The 22,599-nt window shown below is 40.6% G+C and overlaps 1 protein-coding gene across 1 annotated transcript in view; it reads right to left on the reverse strand.

The window, feature by feature from the left end:
* Positions 1-363: 363 nt before the first annotated feature.
* Positions 364-22,599, reverse strand: part of SHQ1 (SHQ1, H/ACA ribonucleoprotein assembly factor) — a gene marked incomplete at its 5' end in the record, with an annotated part of 41,622 nt that continues 19,386 nt past the window's right edge. The window contains 2 exons of the mRNA XM_010147552.1: positions 364-1,012; positions 22,279-22,399. Of these exons, the coding sequence (XP_010145854.1) occupies positions 364-1,012; positions 22,279-22,399 (770 nt within the window). The remainder of the gene's footprint in view (positions 1,013-22,278; positions 22,400-22,599) is intronic.

Raw genomic sequence — 22,599 nt, forward strand, 5'->3', positions numbered from 1 at the left:
AGCTAAAGGTAATTAAAATGATGCTACAACTCATTTCAGTTGTATTTGATTAGGACATCCTTCTACTACCGAGTAAGCTTAATGAACACTGTTTCTAAAGGTTTACTGAAATTACATATTCCCACATGTAGAGATCAAATCTGAGACACTGTTGAAGCAGAGAAAAATAAAAATCTAACTTTGAGGGTATCTATCACAGTGTCATATAAATTCTTTTCAAAGCAGTCTTGTCCTCCAAACTGTCAACACAACAAAGAAGAAAAATATCAACTTCTTTCTGCAGCTCAGGGTAGCCTTGGGAACATCTCATTATAGCAACGAGCTGTGTTGCTAGTGGGTCACAGAGTGTTCTAACACGGTCCTTTAGTCTTCATCTTCATTTGTATTGCAAAGGAAAAGCAATGGGTTCGCCTTTGAAGACACCTCTAAGAAATTTCCCTTCCCAGTGGTATCTTCTGAAAATCTGTCAGGTTCCGATACAGGGTTTTCTTCTTGTTCCTGTAAAATGCAGCTCGTGGTAGCCAATCCTTCAGGCTGTTCTGAAAGTCTAATTGCAGTGTGCATTTGCTTTTCTAATTCTTCTATCAATTTTCCAGGAGCAGATGTAGATTGCAAAGAAACCTTTGATTTTTCATCACTAATGTCAAACGTTGAAGTGTTTGTGCCCTGCCTCAACCCATTACAGTCAATAAGTGGAGCTGTCCTCTCCTCTTGAAGCCTGCCTTGTAAAGAATTTATTTTCCCATCTTCACTGGTTGAGGACTCTCGCTCATCTGAATCAGAGCCTTCTGTCTCAGATGATGAAGTACTGCTTGATTCTTCAGAGTCACTTGTCTCCAACTCAGAGGAAAGCAGCTGTTGCTTGGAAACTGTGCCAGCAGCTTTTAACATGCTCTCTTCCTCTTGTACCAGCACTGCTGCTGCTTCCAGCTCTTCTAGTTCAAATCCCATGTGGGACTTTGCGAGCGTGGTTTTCTGCAGGGATTCACAGAGTGCAGCCAACTTTTTTGACCTTTAACAAAAAACAAGATATATTATTTAACTTTACAAACACAGCTTTCCCTCATTTGACAATGAGAACACAAACCCTAAACATTTCTACTGTTCATTTGGTTTGCAAACAACTTTCTTCTTCAATTATGATTGTAACAATAGGGGGGGGTGAGAATCAAAAGTATTCATAACTACTATTATTTTGGGTAACTTTTCCCACAAGGCCAGACAGTATCTCCCTGAAAGTCTTCGGCGACACTTGTAGAAAAGATCCTGCTGCTTTGATGTTTCAGCAGTGCACAGCAAGGGAAAACACTTCTCAGAACAGACCTTTCCAGGACTGCTGTCTTTATCAGTGAACTCTGCAGCATGTGGCTTGCTGGATTTTTATATGCAGCAAAATCATTTTGGTTTAGTGCCCTTCCAGATACGTCTGTTAAATGCAGATGAAGAGATAGAACACAGCTGATCAGGTCTGTCTCAGTGATATGTTCCCCTTTCACAGCTAGCTTGGTGCACCCATGATAGCAGGATATTCAGTACCATGTCTGCAGACATGCTTTACCTTTCACTTGTAATCCAGATTATTTCTGTTGATTAATGTAATTCAACAGAAATATCAGGACCATTCAGACAAACTCCTCTACTAAAGCAGCCACACTGCATCAGCTTCAGATCTTGGGTACAGCCATACCCATTTCCTCAGGTGTTCTGAAGTCAGCACATGCTTTACCAGAAAAGCGCATCGTGGACCATATAAACAGCACAAAAAAGTAGGAATGCCTTGAAATTCTGGGGAGCAGAGGGGAAAATGAGTATAAAATAACAAACATACATCCTGTTTCTTGTTGTAGAGTTTTGCCTCCGCCTATCAATCAACTTTTCACCACTTCCTGCAACAGCAGGTCTGCTATAAATCCTGCAGTAACTGACTGGCTTTCATTTCCTCCGCCAAACCTGCGAACCTGCAAGGCATGACACGCTGACACCCGAGCTAGTAGCTGATAATGTAGTACATGACTTCTGCAAGGCAAAAGTTAAAGTGCTTGTTCTCTCAGCTGAACGATTTTGAAGATCTTTATATTCTATTTCCCAGGGGGACATAATTATTCAGTATAACATAGACGCTTCCCTTTTTTTTTTTCTCCTCCTAAAGGGATTTTATTTAAAAATGGGAAAAGTCAATGCAGCTTCTTACGCATTTTACAGAGACACTGCAACATTTAAAAGCTGAACTCAGAACACAACATACTGAACTTCCTTTGTTCAACCTATAGACTAGAAAACTAAGAAATAAGTGTTTCCAAGAAGTAAATGAAGCAACAGAGAACAATTTCGATGATTTTTAAATCTATAGCTAAGAATGAAATCACAACATTACCCTAGCAGCCTCCAATATAAACACAGGTACCAAATAAGCTGCTTACTTAACACTATTCTGGTTTTTAGTTTTTGGGGATATATTTCCATTTTATTTTTGTCAAGAACTTGAACTTTCCTTGAAAAGTTATGGAGGATTTGAGAAATTGTCAACCTAATTGGGAACAAAGAAAGCATTGTCCCTGCTCCATAGGTAAAAGAAAAAAAAGGCAGCCAAGCGACACACCGAAAGGTTCATGAAGCTTTGCAGGTAGGTGGTAACAGAATAACTGGCTTGCAGTGAAACCTGCTTCCTGAACACAGTGGTGAGAAACCTGTTTATATCCCCAGTCACAAGAGTTTATATCCCTTTCAGAAAGCATTTTGCTTGGCTTTTGAAAGAGTTTTTTTCCTTCCTTCTAACTATTTGTATGTACATGTGTGCATGTGCCCCCTTGCCCTGTGAGAGCTGTTAGTAATATGACGGTACAATCATCTTCCTGTCCGAGCTCCAAAAAGCTAAATGTGCCTTGTGACCGAGACCACTGTTTCGTACACATTTCATATGTAGTTCCTTTCAGTTTCATTGACAACCATGAGCAACCGATTGTAGGCACAATTTTCTCAGGTGATACATCCTCAGCTCGAGCTACCTCAGTCTCACCTACCTGTTTACTACTGCCATTATAGATAAAAAAATCAATTTTGAAAGTCCTGTTTGTTTTCACAACTCTTCTATCATGTTTGTCACTTTGTTTCCCAGTCCTATACGTATTTTTTGGCTTTTCCCTATTTCTGCTTTCCTAATTCTTCATGCAAATTTTTCCTGCTAGATTCTCTGTGTCCTTGAAATCATTCCCTTAAAACTCTCTCCTCCTCTTTTCCTGTTCTCTTCTAACACAGTTAACACATTAGATATACAAACATGTCACATAACTAAATACTGAAGTATTAAGGAGCTGTATGGCATCATGTATTTCTTGGCATTAATAAATACTTCACTGTGCCCCAGATTACTTAATACCAAGTGTTAAAGAAGAAAAAACAGTGCTATGCTCATTTGACTCACCACACATTATGGTACTAGATTAGATGGGGTCTTACTGACAGCTAAAAGAATGGCCTCTCTAAAGCAGCGAGTGTTTGATCATTCTGTACACAAACGCATATTTACCAATGAGTTCAAAGAGAATGAATGAAAAGGCTGTGCCTGACAGCGACGGACCAGCATCTGTCCTACCAGACAGCTGAAAAGGCATTCTTAGTCTGAAAACCTTGGGTTAATTCCTTCTGAGTGAACAAAACACACTACAAATTAGTGACAATAACCGATTCCATAAAACAACTGGCTTCAGGTTTCACATTTAGTCCTTTCTCCCCTAAAGTTTTGATAGCACTACTGAGAGAGGACATGCTTTTTATCTTTACGAAGGATTACAGGAAAAAAAGCCATTGATTAAACAGCCTGCTCTTCCCTTCTAACAAGAAGGGCACAAACGCATACTCTAGATGAGTAAATGCCTGCAAAAGGCCAACAATTCCATCTATCCTCTTAACCTCTACAACTGCCTTACTTCAGCGCTGTCACGTTGTGGCCCCACAGAGCAGCGGGACTGCCAACACCACAAACGAGGACACAGCCCATGAACTACCGACCTGCACACCTCGGGGCGGGGGAAGGCATGTGGGCTTCACGCAGACCTGCTCAACCTTCCTTCTCTCTGCACATCAATGCCTCGACGACCACATCACACCAACCACAACAGGAATCTTCTAGTAAATCATTAAGAAACTAGAAGATTATTTTACTATTTTTTCAGCTCTTCATCACCACAGATACTTGATTTAAACTGGATGAAAAAGTCTCTTCACTTACTCAGATTTCTTAAGTAGACAAAATGCTTCCTCCCAATTTTCACGCTGGTCGTCATGTCTTTTCCAGAAAAAAAAATGGACAGTCTCCTGAGCTCAACATTTCAACATGAGAAACAAACACAAATTGTCATGCTCTTAACACATTTACACAGAAAAGCAGAAATCTCCACTCCCCAACTTTCCAATCTTTCTATTAAAAGAAAAAAAAAAAAGAGCACTTGAACAGCTTTTTTTTTCCCCTTGCCCTGTGCAAGGGACTATCAGAATTACCATCAGCTATCAGTCCATCTTGTCTAAGACAACTACATAATTTCAGGGAGAACCGAGTTTCAGGAGTGCATTTCACATCAGCCTTAAGAAAAGGTGGCAGCACCTCCTGGACAAAAAACAAGGCAAACCGCATAAAAATGAGAGCGTGGAAATGCTTTTAATGGGAGACTGTGGGTCTCGGAGCTAATGATTTCCCTACCTAAGATAAGCAACAGTTCAAGAAACAAAAATGAGACACCAGAAATGAGATCTCATGTATTAGAGACTTGGGGTAAACAGGTCCTGCTGTTTCCAAAATCTTCTGAGTAGTGTTTTACAGATTAGACAGCAAATACTTTAATTTTTCAAGTATGATTAATGGAATCGCATGATTACTTTAAGACATGCTCATTCAGTATGCACATTTGTGGTAATAATATCTTATTATTATGGTAATAGTGTTCTTACATAAACATGCATAATAGGCTTTAAAGGTGCTACACATGATAATTATTAGTTATCAAGATGTCAGTTGCTTAAGGAAATGTTTAATTACAGGTTAAACGGATCAGACGCATGTTTTGTTTAATGTATAGCTTTGAGGAACAGACAACATCAGAGGCATCTCAGGTCTTGTCCATGTAGTCTGGAATTAAAATTTGAAGACAGAACTACTGTAATCCTTGTCCAGGCAGCAGGAGATTGTCTTCATGTGCCAGAAGAAACAGTCTTGTTCCACAGATCTCAGATTATAAAAGAGTAAAACTGAGGTGAAAAGAAAGAATCAAAGGAGATTTAGCAAATAAAGGGAGATGGATAACACAAGGGAAAAAAAGAGGATTATGGCAAGAGGAAAGGGAAATCATTACAGGTTTGATGCAAAGCCCACCTGTGGCAGCATGAAGAGAAGTGATGGTGATTGGGACCGACCGCAGTGCCGAGACACAAGCAGCAGCCGGTGGGAGGGAAGCAGGACATAACTTCTCCAGTTAAAGACTACTGCTCCTACCTTCTGTTCCAAGGAGTAAAGAGGGCACTAGGATCTGATCAATCAAGATAGCTGTTATCTCCAGAACAAGGAGCTACTAGAAAAATGTCTCATGGAAGACATACATTAGAGATTTGATTATTTCTAATGGAGATTTAACATAAGCTGGAAGGAAAGACAAAAGCCAATCTAGCCACAGAAAATAAATAAATGCAGGACTTGTGAGAAAGAACCAGCCACAAAATCCTCTATTTTTTCCCAAATGTTAAAATAAAAATAAGTACTTATGCTTCTGTATAAAATGTCCATCAGTCAGAAACAGCACTAACAAAAGGAAGAGGTTGAAAGAAAAACTATTAATGGGCCAGGCCTTTCCATCTGCCTGGTGCTTGCCTTACATCCAATTCTCTTGCTTTAGCAGTTATGTTTAAAAAGCCCCAAACAAAGAGCACAAAGGCAACTCAAAACCATGAAAATCATCATTCTGCTCCTCATTCTGTATGATGGGTGGTACCGCGTACTCAACCATGGCATGGGAGTTACATATCCAAAACACTGTACAGAGTATCTGCAAACACGGGAGTAAACTGTCAGATTAGCAGCACAGCCTTTCAAAGCAGGAGTCAGGAACATTTCACCATGGAATGGAAAGTGACTGTTCTCGTACAGGTACAAGCTCTAGCTTGCTTTTGTTTTGTAAACAACAGGAGGATTATTCCTAATGCCTCCTAAGTTTGGTTTTGCATTTCACAGATGTATACAAACATCCACTTTTCTGAGGTTTAAAGTGTAAACTAGGTGTAAGACACGGCAAAACACAACTATAAGGCAACAGAATTCTCTTATTCTCTACCCCAGCTCAACCACAATGAAGTGAGTGTAGAGTTCACAAGTGCTGTCATGGCACACAACTATTCTTGCCCAAGCACAGCACAACAGTGACCAAGCACGGAAACCTGTATATCAAAGCCGTTGCCACCAGCTTTGGTTACCAGCCTGGTGTCTGAATGTGACCTAACTGGTCTTGAAACCAAGCCGGAACCTAACTCATCTTGGAGCCAACTGAAGTCTTTTTACATTATGTGGTTAGAGACTCTTCACTGTGTTACAATGGCCATCAGTCCTCCATGCTAGCAATGCTCTAACTTGGCTGTACAGGGCTGACAAGCCCTGTTTTAAATGTAAAACACTTCACGTTAATTACCTTTAAGCCTTACAGGCAAGATAAACAAGTCTCAAAGAAACAGTAGATAGTTCAAGTGCAGACGTGCCTTTGCAGTGTCCTAGGTTCCACCAAATACAAGAACGGGCCTATCTCATTGCCAAGAAGCCATCTCCCCGTAGGCCCACAATGTCTTGAGGTGCACTCAAATACAAACTAGCAGCACGCTGCGCCAGTCAGCATGGCTGACAAATATAAAAAGGGCCTTTATTTAACCTACCTTTACCCATCAGCTGCTCTGGACGCTAAGGATCCATCTAATAGTAAAGCTGTTGCATTAAGCAGAAAGGCTTTCTGTCTGCTGGATCATGAGGTACCCCAATTGCCTTAATTTATACATTTACTGTATGAGCAGCTACAAAGTTCAAGGAGAACGCATAAGTCTATATTTAAACTACCTTTCTGAACAAGGCCTGGCAAAACTCGGACGTAGGAGAGTTTCATAGACACCCTCTTTCTTAGATAAAACTGATAGGATAGCAATCAATACAATCAGCCAGGAGTATAACCACTTTAAATGTGTTCCAAATTACATACCTGGCAGCATTGCTTACAACTTCTCACAATTTATCCTTCAGCCAGAGGCATAATAAGTCTTAAGACAATTCTAGAGTTAATATTATCTCAGACATCACTAGATGTTATCCCAAAGTAGAGCCTCAGCAGTTCAGATACAGAGGATGTGTAAATTCAGTATCTGTGAGACATTAAAATGAAAGATAAACCATAAGAGATAATGAAACCTGCCTTGTGACAAGACTGGTTGAGAACAGGTGGCGACAGGGCGTAACTGAGGTTTCTGCGTGGACCATCATTGGTGAACAAAGGCCACCTGCAAAAAGGCCAGACTCTCCAGACCATTCAGATCATCTTATTTTTCCCTTGCCCCAGAGTGGATCTTGCTGGATTCCATCCATCACTGCCTTCCAGCCCAAGCCTTATCTATCCATGCACAGGGTACGAAGAGACATTGCTCTGTGTTCAGTCCCTTGATAATGCCAACATTAACTTCCCACAGGAACTATGTCACAACCTTGATGAAAATTAATATCCCTATGGCAGTAAGTCTACTGCTTAAGCTCCCTAAAAGCAGAAGGCTCAACAAGTTACAGCCAAACATGGTACCAAAAGGTAAGAAAGTCAGTTCATATAAGAATGACACAGCTGACAAAGCATCCAACTATTGTTATATATACTTGAGAAGAAAATAAATTGTTCGTCAATCTAAAATTCAGATGTCAGCTTCCATCTATTCTGGCACAGCTGCTTGAGCAACCAAACCAGTGATCTTTGGGGAAAGTCTCCTGAAGCAGATAGTCGAGCTCACCCTGCTAGGCAACACTGTAAGTCACTGGAGAGCATATTCTGACACCCAGGGTGGGGGATAAGTGCAGGGAGAGACAGATACGCTTGAATAGCCTAACATAACTTAGAGTTCAGGGCTTTAGACCAACAGTAGCACGCTTCCTTCACAAAGGCAACTAACAAATTCAAACATCCCTCCCAACTTGACACACAATTTCAAAGAGCTAGGAAGAAAAAAAAGTATGATTTAATTCTTATGAGACAGAATTGAGAGACAATTTTATTTTAATAAAATATTCAAGACATGAAAGAGCCTAGGTTTGATCAAGCCTGACTGGTAAAACACAGAAGTGATAACGATGATGGTGTTGAACGCAAACACAGACTTCATGAACATAGAAACATCTAAAGTCAACATGCAAAAAATGGCATAAACGGTCAAACAATGAAATTAGATAACAGAAAAATCCTCTAATTCAGGAAAATAATTTTTACAAATGGACATTTAGCTGTAGTAGTAAGAAACTCATCACACTAAACACACCATCCATTTGCTGAAACGACTCTTTTAAAAGTCATGGGTTACAAAAGAACATGAGCCTCAGAATCTGCCTGAAAATAAGACTAAGACTCAATTACACCTTTTAGCATGTGCTTTATATGAGATGCCATATTTCACCATTTTTTATTTCACTTCCAAGGTGAATGCTAATGAGTGCTTCAAGTTATACACTAGTCAATGACCTCCAATCATGGCGTAATAGTTTTGAACAAGCAAGCTCAGAATCAGTGAACAAAAATACTCCAAATCATGTTCTGAAAGAAAATCAGAGCAGAAAGCCCATTGTCTTGGTGACTTTTCAGAGACAGCAACAACCACTTTGCCTATCCGTACACACACTGCTGTATTACAGACTAACAATGAACCTAACTTTACACTGGTTTTATTGCAAAGTACCTTATATGCCCCTTTATCTCAATTCCCCACAAGCTTGCGGAAACTTGGGAAGTTTGGAAAATACAATACATGCAGGACTTGAACCAAAGGGTGACCTGGAAACAACAGGCACTCCTTCAGAAAAGCACAGATAATATTATTTTGTTCTTGCCCCACGCACAGAAAGCACCACAGATTCCTAATGAACAAGAAAATCTAAAATTTATCTTACATCCCTTCTTCCAAAAGGGAGTATCTGTCCACAAAATTCCTTATTGTATCAGTTAAACAGAAAGATGAATATGCAACATTTACTAAATCACTCCTTCCAGCCTTTATTAGCTGGTTAGCTCATCATAACTCTACCTGGCTTATGAGATCTGAAAGAATCACAGACTAGGTAGTATCATTAACCGCCAGCGAGATGAACACAACAAACAGCACCATTCAACAGTCTCACGTGCTTAGATTATTACACATTTTTATAGTAAGAGGCAGAACCAATAAATAACTCCATTAAAATCTCATTAGCTCTGATCAATGAATACAGAATGTGTTACTGAAGGAGAAACAGGACCATTTTCATCAGTACTCAGGTAAAAATTGACCTAAACTAACTAATCTTCTACGTTATCTGCACCAAGAGAGAGAAAGACAGATGAGTGTAAACACAACAGAAATAACGCAACATTCGTTCACATGATTTAGTATCAGATTAACCACTGTCTTCATCGGAAAGAAACAAACTACCTCCCCAACACATCACTGAACACTGCTTAATTTCTACACTTCCTTACGAAAAGCCAGCTGCTATAATAAAATGTGCTCAGTCTACTCAAGATATTTTATTCAAATGCAAGTACGAATTCATTCTTTCCCCTTCTCAAGAGGATGGATTCTGATTTTTAGCTTAAATAACTTCAGTTTACACAGTTACACTGTCCATGACTGTACTTACCGTTCATGATTTCCTTTCTAACTACTCTTAGAAATACCAGGCAACTTCAATCAAATTTAAGAACAACTAGAAGCTAATGAAAATCTTTAAATTCCTACAGATTTCATGAAAATAAGCAGAGATAGATCCAACATAATGACCCTCATGGGAAAAGGCCTCCAGAGCACAGCTATCACATATTGGCTTGGTCGGAGGCTGCGACATGCACGTACCAACCAACCGCCCAGTGCTGAGACCAGCCACCACCTCTGCTGCCTCTGGCCTGGTGTCAAAGGATGTGGTGAAGGATCAGGGCACAAGGCCTGGGTTTGTAGGGAGTTTATACAATTTTTTTTTTCCCTCCCTTCCCTGAAGACATCAAAGTGGGAACTGGAAAAGCATCCACTGCACACCAAATCTTTATCTTAAATATAGGAAAACCCCACCATAAAAATGGGAGCACAGGGTTAAAAATGTCGTCTGGAAAACGCATCTCCCTGTAACCGAAATGCCACCATTTTAAACTGACAGGATTGGAAGAGCAGAAATCCAGCATAAAGAGACTACTTCTGACAAGAGAAACCCACCACTTATCTTCAGGTGACAGAAAGCAGCCCTGAACCATAAAACAATGGCTGATGTGGAAAAATCCGATGGGTTTATGTGGAACAGAAAATGCTTTCGTCTTCAAATTCTGCCTTTCAAAGGGCCTAACATGAATTCTGAAGCTAAGGGTGATATACTTACACTGCAATCCAACTTGCAGTCCTGTAAACATGAACTGCTATCTACACAGCTTAAAGTATTACAGTTTGTTAACCATAAATCAAATATAAAACACAGCACCATCGTTTCAATTTAAGTGACTTCTTTTATGTTAATAAGTCAGAGTATTTCAAGTGATTTTCCCCTCCATATTTATTCTGAAATTCTACAGTGCTGCTGTCGTAATGAATCTAAACACTGCATGAACTGAACTTCACATTTATAAATATTTTTTAAAAAAATGAAGCTTTCCAATATAACATCTTACTTTCATTACTTGGTCTTTTTGATAAGTTGAAACCAAACATATCATGGATTATAAAAGAAATCAAGTACAGCTTACTTATGTAGATGATACTATGAACATATTCAGAAGAGAAAACAGACTTGGAATTAATACTGGACTATAAAAAGAAACAGAACAGTATGTATACGTTTTAAGAATACTTTAACTAAGCTTAGAAGCAGCTCAGTGTTGCCAAAATAGCTTAAGTAAGTTGCAGCCAGTCCAAACATCCATCTAACAACAGCACAGCTTCCAAAGTTATATATGATAAATACAAATAATGAAAGATGAAGAGATAACTCAGCACAAGAGAGGCACAGAGAAAGGAACAGAGTTTGTAACGTGAGAGTAAGTATTGGCTGCATTATGGAATGCTGACAGTTGTTCTACATTAGCCCCATCTCCCCCAAATTTCTTAACTGCTATTACCTAGAGCCTGGTCTTCACCATCACCTGGTGATCTAGGGGATAGCACTCCCAACACTGAAAAATATACACTGCCCTGTGGTTCTGACTGACACCCGTAACACTAGCATGGAATACACCCCCTGCAGCCTTCCCACTGACAGTCCATTCCCAACTCATGCAATCTAAACATGAAAACACCAAATCTGAGCATCTGGGGTGGGTTGGCCCTGGCTGGAGGCCAGGTGCCCACCAAAGCTGCTCCATCACTCTCCTCCTCAGCTGGGCAGGGGAGAGAAAATAGGACAAAAGGCTTGCAGCTCAAGAGAAAGGCAGGGAGAGATCACTCTGCAATTACTGTCATGGGCAAAAGAGACTCAGCTTGGGAAAAAAATAATTAAATTTATTGCCGATCAAATCAGAATAAAAAAGAGAACTAAAACCAAATCTTAAAACCCCTTTCTGCCACCCCTCCCTTCTTCCCAGGCTCAAAATCACTCCCACTTTTCTCAACCTCCTACCCCTGAGCAGTGCAGGGGGACAGGGAATGGGGGATATGGTCAGTTCATTACACAAGGTCTCTGCTGCTCAGGGAGAGGGCTCCTCACACTCTGCCCTGCTCCAGCATGGGGTCCCTCCCACAGGAGACAGTCCTCCACCAACGCCTCCAGCATGAGTCCTTCCCATATGCTGCAGTTCTCCATGAACTGCTCCGGCACTGGTCCCTCCAACGGGGTGCAGTCCTTTGGGAGCAGCCTACTCCAGCCTGGGTCCCCCTGAGGTCACGAGTCCTGCCAGCAAACCTGCTCCAGCCTGGGCTCCTCTCTCCACAGGGCCACAGCTCCTGCCAGGGGTCTGCCCCAGCGTGGGCTGCCCATGGGGTCACAGCCTCCTTCCGGCATCCCCCTGCTCCAGCATGGGGTCTTCCCCGGGCTGCAGGTGGGTCTCTGCCCCATCATGCCCCTCCATGGCTGCAGGGCACAGCCGGCCTCACCACAGGCCACTAAAACCTTGCCACGCAAACCCAACACAGCATCTTGCAAATTCCTGGCAGGAAAGCAGATTTTTGCAAGGGCCTAAACTGAACAGCCTGCTCCCATCTTCTGCTCCACACACACCTTGTTGCTTTTGTAGAGAACCTAGTATCAGAATCTCTACAGTACGATCAGGCCTTGTGAATAATAATCCCACCACACCGGCTGTGGATCTGGCTTCCTGGCCGCAGCAGGGAAACTTGCAGGCCATGCATGCAGCATCAGGCAGCTGGGCCGCTCTGTGCAGTTCTTGCAGGAAGGGGTCCCCAGGGAATATGGGGAGTGGGCGTGAGGCCACGGATGAAATTATCATCTCATCCAATATTTTTTCTCTCTCATTCTACCTCTGTTCTGTCTTCAAATTTACGGGGCAATCGCTGCAAGGGGGGGAGGTGGAAGAGACCAAGCAAAGTACCGACAAGGTTGGAAACAAAACAGAAGACATCATCAGCCTGCAGCTCGGTTTCCCCCTTTGATCACAGCTGCACACTCCACCTGCTCGAAAAGCAGCGACTACACAAGCTCATCCTTCCCTTCCTCAAAGCAGAAGGAGAGTCAGCTGAGATGTGCTGACTGAAAAGACATGACACAGATCACTGACCCTTCTGTAGGCAGATAGGAACTGCCTCCCAACAACTTTGGAAAATCAAAGCAGTAGCCTGAGGGGGGGAAAAAATGGCTTTCTTCTTTGCCTTCTCTACCCACAGCAAGGTGCATTCAGACACAGCCTGGAGGAATATGAGCTATAGAAAAGTGATGGAATAAATAGCAAAACACAACAGAGGAAAAGGAGAGGAAAAACATCAAAGGACACTGCAGCTAGCAGCTGGGAGGAGAGATTAAATCCCTTGTTAAATATCCATGTTTTACAGGGCCTGCTAAAACATATATAAAGGGGAATTTCTGCTATTATACCCACCTGTCTATCACATTTTTCAGCCTTGAGGGCAAACAATGTTTTGCTTTAAGCCTCTTAAGTCGGTATATTACATTACTTAGGTATTGTTATTTACGAAGTGCTCTCTGTGCACCTACTGCTTTACAGACAATTGAAGTGACAGCTCGGGCCTTAAATGAGATGCAACATTTAATGAGAGGCATGGCAGCTTGAGATGACAGTAAACAAAAAGAAACTGTATTAAAAACATGCATCAAAACAGTGAAAGGGGAGACGTATATAATGTGCTTGCAAATTATTAGTTTCTATTTTTAAATCAAAGAATTGTGATCTAAGGATTAAGAACAGATGACTTGGGATGAAAATACATAAATCTGGGTTCTCTACCAAATTCAGGCACCAACAGTCAACATTCTCTTTGATAAACTGATAAACCCTTATTCTAAGTTCTAAGGAAAATGATAGCATTTCCTCTTGTAAGACTAGAAAAGGCTGTTTCAGTAGCATAATAAGTTGCACAGAATCTCAAATACTTTCTGCACCACACCCATAGCTAGTGTATGAAACACGAAGGGTTTTTTTGAGCTATGCCACCTTGATGGAAAGAAATAAGACAGTACAGAATTACCAAACAACCTTGGGAGAATGAGCCAACTCATAATTGCTCTCCATACACAAAATGTGAAAAATTATTGCTGTCTGAATTTTTCCTGTTTCTTGTTCAACTAGACGGATTTTATTTGTAATTTTCCTTTGTCATACTACACCCGGCTAAAAAAGGAAACCTCTGTCCCATCATACTGGCAGACAAGACTAAATCAATCTTTAACCTTCTTACCAATGAACTACTGAGTTTATTCCACCTCTTGCCATAACGTAGGTCATTCAGACACGTACATTCACAAAGCTTTTTTTCCTCCTAATTCTCTCCATTTTTCAAGGTCTTTTTGAACAGACACTAGAATTAGTCTGTGTTTTAGCATTTAGCACAAATGATGCATTCTAAGGCCATGGCACTTCCTTCTCCCAAACGATACTACTCTGCTGCTTCAGCTGAGCACTGCACTCACCCTCCTACCTCCTCAGGGATAAACAGGTGCTCAGGTTCAAACTCTTCTCAAGCATCACCCAACCTATCTTTCTGGAACTGCTGCCCTCAAATGCTTTATATTCTCCAATCTCCAATAATATGACCAACAATCTTTTTTTGTGAGTGTGCCATCTTACACTTCACTGTACTAAAATGCACGTTGTTCAAATAAGCACATGTTGCCAATCTGGGTCAGCCTGTGCAATTCATTTTCCACCTTTAAATAAAAAACATTTAATGCACCAGAAAAATTTAGACAAAAAAAAATACACTCACTGTATTTTCTTACAGATTGTTAAAGATACTGGACACTAGTCAGACAAAAACTCTGAAAACAATGGCTGATCTTAACTTTACAAAGCAATAAAAAAAACCTCTTTTCCAAGTTTTTTTTCTGCTTTCCAATATTTCCTAGAACACTGATATTAGTCATTTCTATGGTTGCTGGTATGTAAACTGAAATAGCACAAAACGAACCTCAAAGAGACCATTTGAAGTGGCCACTCCCATTATTGGCAAAAGCTCGAAAACCAGCTGGGACATCTGAAAGTTAATACACCACTCCGGGCCACCAAAGAAGTGAATGAAAAGCAAACCTAATGCAGCACGATTACTCCAAGCAGTAAGCAAATGTAGTGCTGCATGCTGAACTCGCTGCCAGCAGTAGCAATGCCAGCTTGTAAAGCCTGCTAAGAAGGAATTACAATAATTGGAGATTGTAGTCACGAGCTACTACAGCAAGTCATCACAGGACAAGAAGTGTGAGGCCTCTGTAACCAGATAAAAAACAACTTTCTTACTGTGTTCCAAGATTATTTTGGTTTACACCTTGTACCTTAAGCCAAAACAGCAAAGGAAAGAATAGCCTTCAAATTAAAAATCTCCAAAATCCAACAAGTTGTTTTGTTTTGCAGGGGAGAGGGGGGCAGGGAATTAAGTGGCTTCAGTGTATCCACAATTACAATACCATTAGAGAAGTATAGTGAAAAATATAAACATCTAACTGCAACATGGATCAAAAGAAGAGATTTTGCGACGGTGGCAATGGGGCTGTTACACTATCTGATAAGTAACATAACTGGTTACATCAGAACATACGTTAAAAGCATATGCTAATGGCAAGGCTGCCTTCCAAGCAGCAGCGTGAAAGCTATTTGGCTTTTTCTCTGCACCACCTACTTCAAATACTGGAGTTTTTAATCAAAACCTGAAATTACTGAAGCCTTCACTAAGCTAAGGCTAACACGGGCAGCAGTTAATGTGAAGTAAAACCTAAACTACAGCCAAAGCAGAGTACAGTTGACCATGAAACTGTAATGCACCTAAAATACAATACTGTGAGGTGTATTCTTCCGAAGGTCTTAACTCCATGAAGTGCTTTAAACATGCTACACAAATCAGTTTAATCCCACAGAGCCAAGAAGCAGGATTTTCACTCAGAAGGTATGGCTGATTATACCTTTGCTCTTCTGAATCATGGCTGCTGAATCCAAGAGGTTAACAGCTGAAAACTAGTACATTCCTCTGACACTTGAGAATGCTTCAAGGCACTGATTAATTTTTCTTTTCTGTTAATACCTTCCGTGCTCACCCATTACAAATCAAAAATTTAATAAACTGACAGTAGTACACCGTTTGAAAACGGTGGATAGGCTAGCTCTGTCCCTGAATCCGCCTGGCTGAACTCAGTATTTCCATAGTAGAGGTGTGCAGTCAACGCACCTTATTCAGCCCTCGATTAGCAGTACGGTCCTGAGTTTCAGACATTTCTGTTGAGTCATTCCCAGGAACATGGCAATGCCGCAAAAAGTGAACAGGACTTCATGAATATCAACCCTACAAGCAGCAAAAAAGGGAAGACCAGAAGATTTTTAATAGCCTGTTTTTCCTTTACTCCAATATCGAGCTTTACAAAACTCTAAACCACTAAAGAAAACAAAAATGGCAAGAAGAAACACTTTTTTTGAAACACTTCTCAGAGTTTTCCAGATCTTAGCAAACAACAGCCAGGTCAAATTTCCCAGGTTTGCAGATAGATGATCAGTTTCACAAGTGCTTTTAACATACAATTGGAATATATGTTAAATTCTGTTCATGTTCATCTAAAGATCATAATATTTGATTACACAAGCTTAAAGATAATATATGGTACAAAATATTTTCCCAAATCTATCAGAAGCTTAAGGTAACTCTTCCGCCAAGGCTATCATTATACATGATCTGCACTCGAAACGCCTCTTGCCCTACAAGCACATACAGCCTAGGACATGGGGAGCTGGTATACGTAACAAGGTACAAAGAAGACACTCTAGAGAACAGTGTAAATTAATAACAGACCTATACAGCTATGCAAATACTTATATGAACTGAAGAGAGGCTTTTGAAGATCCAGCATGGTGCAGCGTGTTTAAATGGGCACAACAGCAGTCAAACTAAGAACTATTCTGATCATCAAATGTATGCTTTGAAAAAATGCTAGTCAGCTGTCTTACATATTCAAACATGGTCTTTTTTACAAATACAAATTGATGCTCACTTGTAAAATTAAATATTTAAAGTCAGTTGAAGCCAAGAAAGAGGTCAGAATGAACAAGAAATCTTCCCTCTGCCAAACTTCAACTAACGCAACGGACTGACAATATGACGCTGAAGGTTGATTTCCTTACTTCCTCCTGCACTTCTCAATCTGATGTGACACAGGCAGTAAAAACACTAAATCTCACGGATCTTTTTTTTTCTTCTCCAAAAGACTTGGGCTCCTTAATGCCTTCACAACATCAGGCCTTGACACTTCAGGCCACATTACACTATATTGATTAAACCAGTAATTCAGAAAACCTAGGGAAAAGGAAAGGGGAGCTGAGCAATCACAGTCAAGCTCATCACCTCAGTGACATGCTGTGAATGTCATTAATCCTACATTTATTTAGAGAAGTTCACACCCTACACACAAAGCAGCAACTCCCTCCTGGCTTCAGACTAGGTAATTATGTTGTTACAATGGAAACCTAGTCCTTGTTACAAAGAGATGAAAAGGAAGACAGACCTATAAAGCTGTCTTATCTTTTAGGGTATGTCTCACCTGCAAATCAAGAGAAGCAAACATAACATGCTTCGGAATATCTGAGTTAGCTTTAATTTTGTTAGTTCCAATAAAGATAGCAGCTTCTACAAAGACTGCATAAATGCCACCATCCTGGTTTTCACTCTGAAGTAAGCAGTCTGTGCTTGAACTGGCATGCTACACCTACAGCCACTAAAATTTGCATGATTACATTTGTCTTAGATTGTGGAGCACATATACTTAATAGGTGAAGGTGTGACTACAGAGCGCGCGTACGTTAAAGCCGCCTGTACACCAGTATAACAAATCAACCTGCAGATACAGGTCCATGGGAGACAGAGTTCATCCCTCTCAACATCCTTTACCACAGGAAGTGAAGCTACTACAATACACAACACAAATGATTTTCTAATTTTCTGCAGTAGAACAAATCATGAATAAAATCTGAGATGGCAAGTTAAAAAGTAAGAAAACAGTGATAATGAAAAATATAATACAAATTACATGGGATCACACTATTCTCCTGCATTCCTCATACCCATAGAAAGTTGAGAAGCGTACAACTGTGTGTAAGTGTACTAATCCCTGGAAACCTGCCAGGAACATGAACAGCTTCGCCTCCAATTCAGGAAGACAAAAAAATATAAATTTACTGCTAGTAAAGCGGTACATGTTTAAAACTAAACATGCATTTAAATGTTGGGTAAAAATATTTTAAATCAGCACGGGCTCAGTTGTTCCCTTACAGAGGGACACAACACACTCAGTTAACTGCCTGCCTGGCCAAGGACTCGCAGGAATTCATTCAGCCTTGCACCCAGCCACTCGTGTTGTGGCCAGCAGGCACCACGCAGCCGAGTCACCAGAAGGCACATACGGACAGCAGTGGACAACAGAAAGCAGTGTGAATACAGACTGGCACAAAGGGGAACACAAAGCGCTGGAGAAAGACATCAGGCTACACAAAGGAACCTCAGCACAGCAAGAGGCAGTGGGTAAACTACTCTGACTTCTATAAAGGACAAACTCCGATGGGGTCACAGATACGTAACTCCACTCCGGCAGAAAGGAAAAGGTTGTCTTGCAACAAACCCACACCTAGATTCCCCTAGTCTTAGCAGCCTGTACTGCAGCTACCAGACAACCTGTGGTTTCCCCAAAGCTCCTCCTCTCCCCCATCTCCGCTCAGAGTAAGGTGTGAAAGATGAAGAAAAGCTCAGACTTGTGATACAAATTCAGTTATAACTTCACCTTGGAGAGCCTGCCATATGTATCAGCGGTTTGTAAAAGCTCCAATGTAAAGAAAAAAAAAGCATGCAAAGCAAACAAATTAAATTTAATTTTATTATGGAAATGAAAGTAATAACAGAAGTGACAGCAGGGTGGATGATAAGCTTACTTAGCAGGGGGATCAAATGAAGTGATGACATGTCATTATGACCTCAGGGGTTAAGGATGCAATTTTCCATCTGGCTGCATCTGGCTTTTCAACATAAATGTTGACACCACCTGCTGAGATTTACTACAAGCTGCCTCCATAGGTCTTTGTCTAGCTTTTGTTACCCAGGTTAACATTTACTTTTCTCTCTTTTCTGTTAAGTTTTGCTGAGCAACACGCTCCCTTTCTTCAAAACCTCATGGACAGTCAAAAGGATTTTACATTCCACTTTATACAACAGATCAAATTATTAATAGTAATTTTACAAGCAGCTCAAAAAGCGATACTAGAAACCTAGAAAGGAGATAAAACCAGAAGATGAAATTTTAGCTACACTTGCTACTCCAAGACTTCTAGGAATCTACTTGTCTCTGAGTAACAGGTATCTTCACAAAATCATTTTTCAGGGGAGGGCGGGAATCATTAAAGAACTAGCTTGCACTCACCATACCCAATTGACTATTAGGCACCTGCACGTGTTTTATTCAGCAGCTTAATCATCTCCAATTCCAGATTCACTGCGTTTACAATAAATCATCTTTTGCAAGCCCAGTGGCACATTCACTTCTTCATCTAATTTAGCCACAGCCAAACTATGATCTCAACGCAAATTTGTAACCAGCTACTGACACGCTGTTGGCTATAAAGTTTTTGTTCCCACACTGAATGTTTAAAAGCTACTAACTACCAGTGGTATGCCCCTCCTGGAAGCTTAATCTGGAATAGGACTGTATGCTTACTACCACTTCATACATCCTTTACATTTTCGCCTGTGCCAAACATTTTTGCTAAACCCACAGCTCCCAGACTTTTCTCTGCCAATACAGGTAAGCTGAAAAGCTTGCTTCCAGCTGTTTTTAAAGTGTCCATATTCTTCACTAAAAAGAACCTGCAGTCTGTTTTAACTGTTTAAACAATGAGGCCCCAACCTCCACTAGGACTTGGTTACATACCAGCGAAAGAGGGGAAGAAAAGAAAAACCCCTCACAGATTTTGAGAGCTCCCTGGGACTACAGCTGTGAAAGGAGGAGAAAATGGAGACAAAGAAAGTTAATGAAGCTTGCATGGAGCAAAGAATAGCAAAGAAACAAACCAGAGAAAGTATCCAGACTGATCAGACATGCAAACAACTTCACTAAAAGACCACCACAAAAATACCTATAAATACCTTCCCCCCCCCCCCAAACTCTTTCACCACAAAGGCAATTACCAGAGGGGTGTCACAACCTCCTTCCCCTGGAATGGAAGATGTACTACCCCCTTACTCACCTTGGGGAGCTGGGAACCCTTGTTCTAAACAGACAAGTTGCCACCCAGTTCTGTATCTGTCAAGGCGTCTTCTGAGTGACAAGTGAACTTTGTTGTTCCCTTCACCATAAGGGAAGAAACGAAGTGTTCCTGTTCACTTTGCCCATACCTAACTTCAGGCACATGCTTCACTGCTACTCTGTGACTTAAGCATATGCTTAAATGCTTTCCCGATTCAAACCCTAAAAATAGGAGTGGTTTCTGCCGTTCCTCTTTCTCTTGTTCTCCTAATGACAGCCAACTATTGTGCCTTGTCATTATGACAATAAGATAGCTTAATTGCCCTCTTTCCAGAAGCTGTCAGTTCTGCTTAACTGGTACATAATGTATGCGTCTGGGAGTAAACGTGTTAATGTATCAGTCACTTGTATCTACCATACATTTTTCTCTGCTGTATTTAAAGAAAGCCTTGGGTTTTATGACTGACTTGCTAGCCATTATATTCATTGATATGGGTAGCAGTGATATTACTGTCTTGACCCATTTCTTCGTGAAAGATGCATGAAATAACTTCCTCCTCCTTCATTTACTGCACTTTTCCAAGTCATCTTCAACCAGACCGTGAATTTCCCTGTACTCATATTAAAAAGGTGCGGCCAAAAAAGGCTGCCTCAAAAATGACGGTGTAGAATGAACTGGTTGTTCCTGTAACTAATCAGGATTGATGAATCAAAATGTCTGGGAACACTGGTAGTTGCTTTAGAACATTTTGTGCATTGTTTTCCTGCTGTAACATAGTCATTGAAAGCATACAAAGAAGAATAAGGATCAACAATATCTACAACATGTAATAAGCAGCAATGAACTGAAGGCCTTGAATTCTCTAAGACATACTGGTAAGGTCACGCCTGAACACACAGCCTATGCAAGCTGGCTCAATTCTCTTCATACTCCCTTTCTGATCATGATTATTACCAAGTTCCCTCTGTATCCCCTCACTGCTTCTTGTGTCTTGCACACTTCAGTTATTTTTTTCTCCCACAGCCTCTCCTTAAATTGTGAGCTGGAATGCAAAGACTATTTTTAATCATTTTATGAGTTTATGTTGCTATATTAACAAATATGACAATGGCATTTTTTGTGTTTATATCAGTAAGACCTCCTGTTCAGAGAAGTATTACTTGCAACCCATACACAGAGTTTTGTGGGCCTTCAGAGAAGGCTGCGAAGACATAAAGCGTGAAGAATACCAAAAGCTGTGTGCAACACAGAATAAACCTGACAAGAACAATATAAAGCTTAGTAAGAGTTGAACATGCAGCTTGCTTTGTTCACTTAATCCATTTCTAAATGTTCTTCTGCCAATACTTTCCTTTTTAAACCATTAAAGCAAGCTGATACTTCTAACCAGTCTGGCTGCAAAGTTCCCAAGACCAGAAAGAAGTGAAGCCACGCTGACTCCATGGAAAGAACACAGGTGAGATGCAGAAGTGGTGAAGCGTAGGGACTTCGCCCACAAGTGGCAGTCACTGGTTCCTCTCAAGTGAAGTGGAAGCCAAAGCATACTGCCATGTAGAGTGAGCTGGCATGTGACAACAGGGGCAAAAGTACACAGCGCAGAGAGGTTTGTGACACTTACTCTGGTGTTATTAATCACTGGATACAACTGCTACAGTCCGTAGATCAACTGTTTCATAAAGATGTAAGTACATGTGCATCTGACCAGAACTGAAAGTTGTCAATTCTATTGGAAGTTTTACATTTAATCCTGAACTAGTGGTTGTTTCCAACCTTTTTCCTAATGTTACTTAAGTGCTATATTAACATTTTTGTTCCTAAGAAAGATCATACTAGAACAAAAATTCCCCAGAAGCTGTTTTCTCTCCCCCAAAACCATTGATGTATGAATGAAAATTCACATTTTCATTTACAGTGCAATCCATCCATCCCTTCTCCAGTGATGCACTACATAAAAGAATGCCCCGAATGTCTTCATCAACATAGTAAGATGAAGAAGTAAGATGAAGATGATGATGTAACCTGGATAGCCAAGGTTACAAAATGAAAAAGACTGGCCACATTCCCATTTATAGGAGACAGCATTTCTGTTGATTTTACTGATACCTGTTCATAGATGAAGTATGCTAAAAACATTTCCCACATCAGTAAGTACTTAAGAACTTACTTGGTTTTTTGAATCCAGATGCAATAGTCTGTAATGAAGAGATCATTAAGGATGTAGGCAGGGTCATTCTCCATAAAAATCTTGTGAATGTCCAGCAGGCACTTCAAAACTGCAGCTTTCCCTGGAAATAGATTTTTATTTTTGTAATTCACTAGGAATCAAATAGATAATCTTTACCATCCTCTCACCTTTGAGGCTTTAATAACCATGCTATCTACAACCATCATGTAACTAAGTTGATTCACAGTCTCAGAACAGCAGTATAATATGACTCTGCCCTTCAGTATCCACATCAATGTGGACATGGAGCCTCTGAATTCA

The sequence above is a fragment of the Eurypyga helias genome, unplaced genomic scaffold (assembly GCF_000690775.1).
Source record: "Eurypyga helias isolate BGI_N326 unplaced genomic scaffold, ASM69077v1 scaffold4652, whole genome shotgun sequence".
NCBI classification, from domain to species: domain Eukaryota; kingdom Metazoa; phylum Chordata; class Aves; order Eurypygiformes; family Eurypygidae; genus Eurypyga; species Eurypyga helias.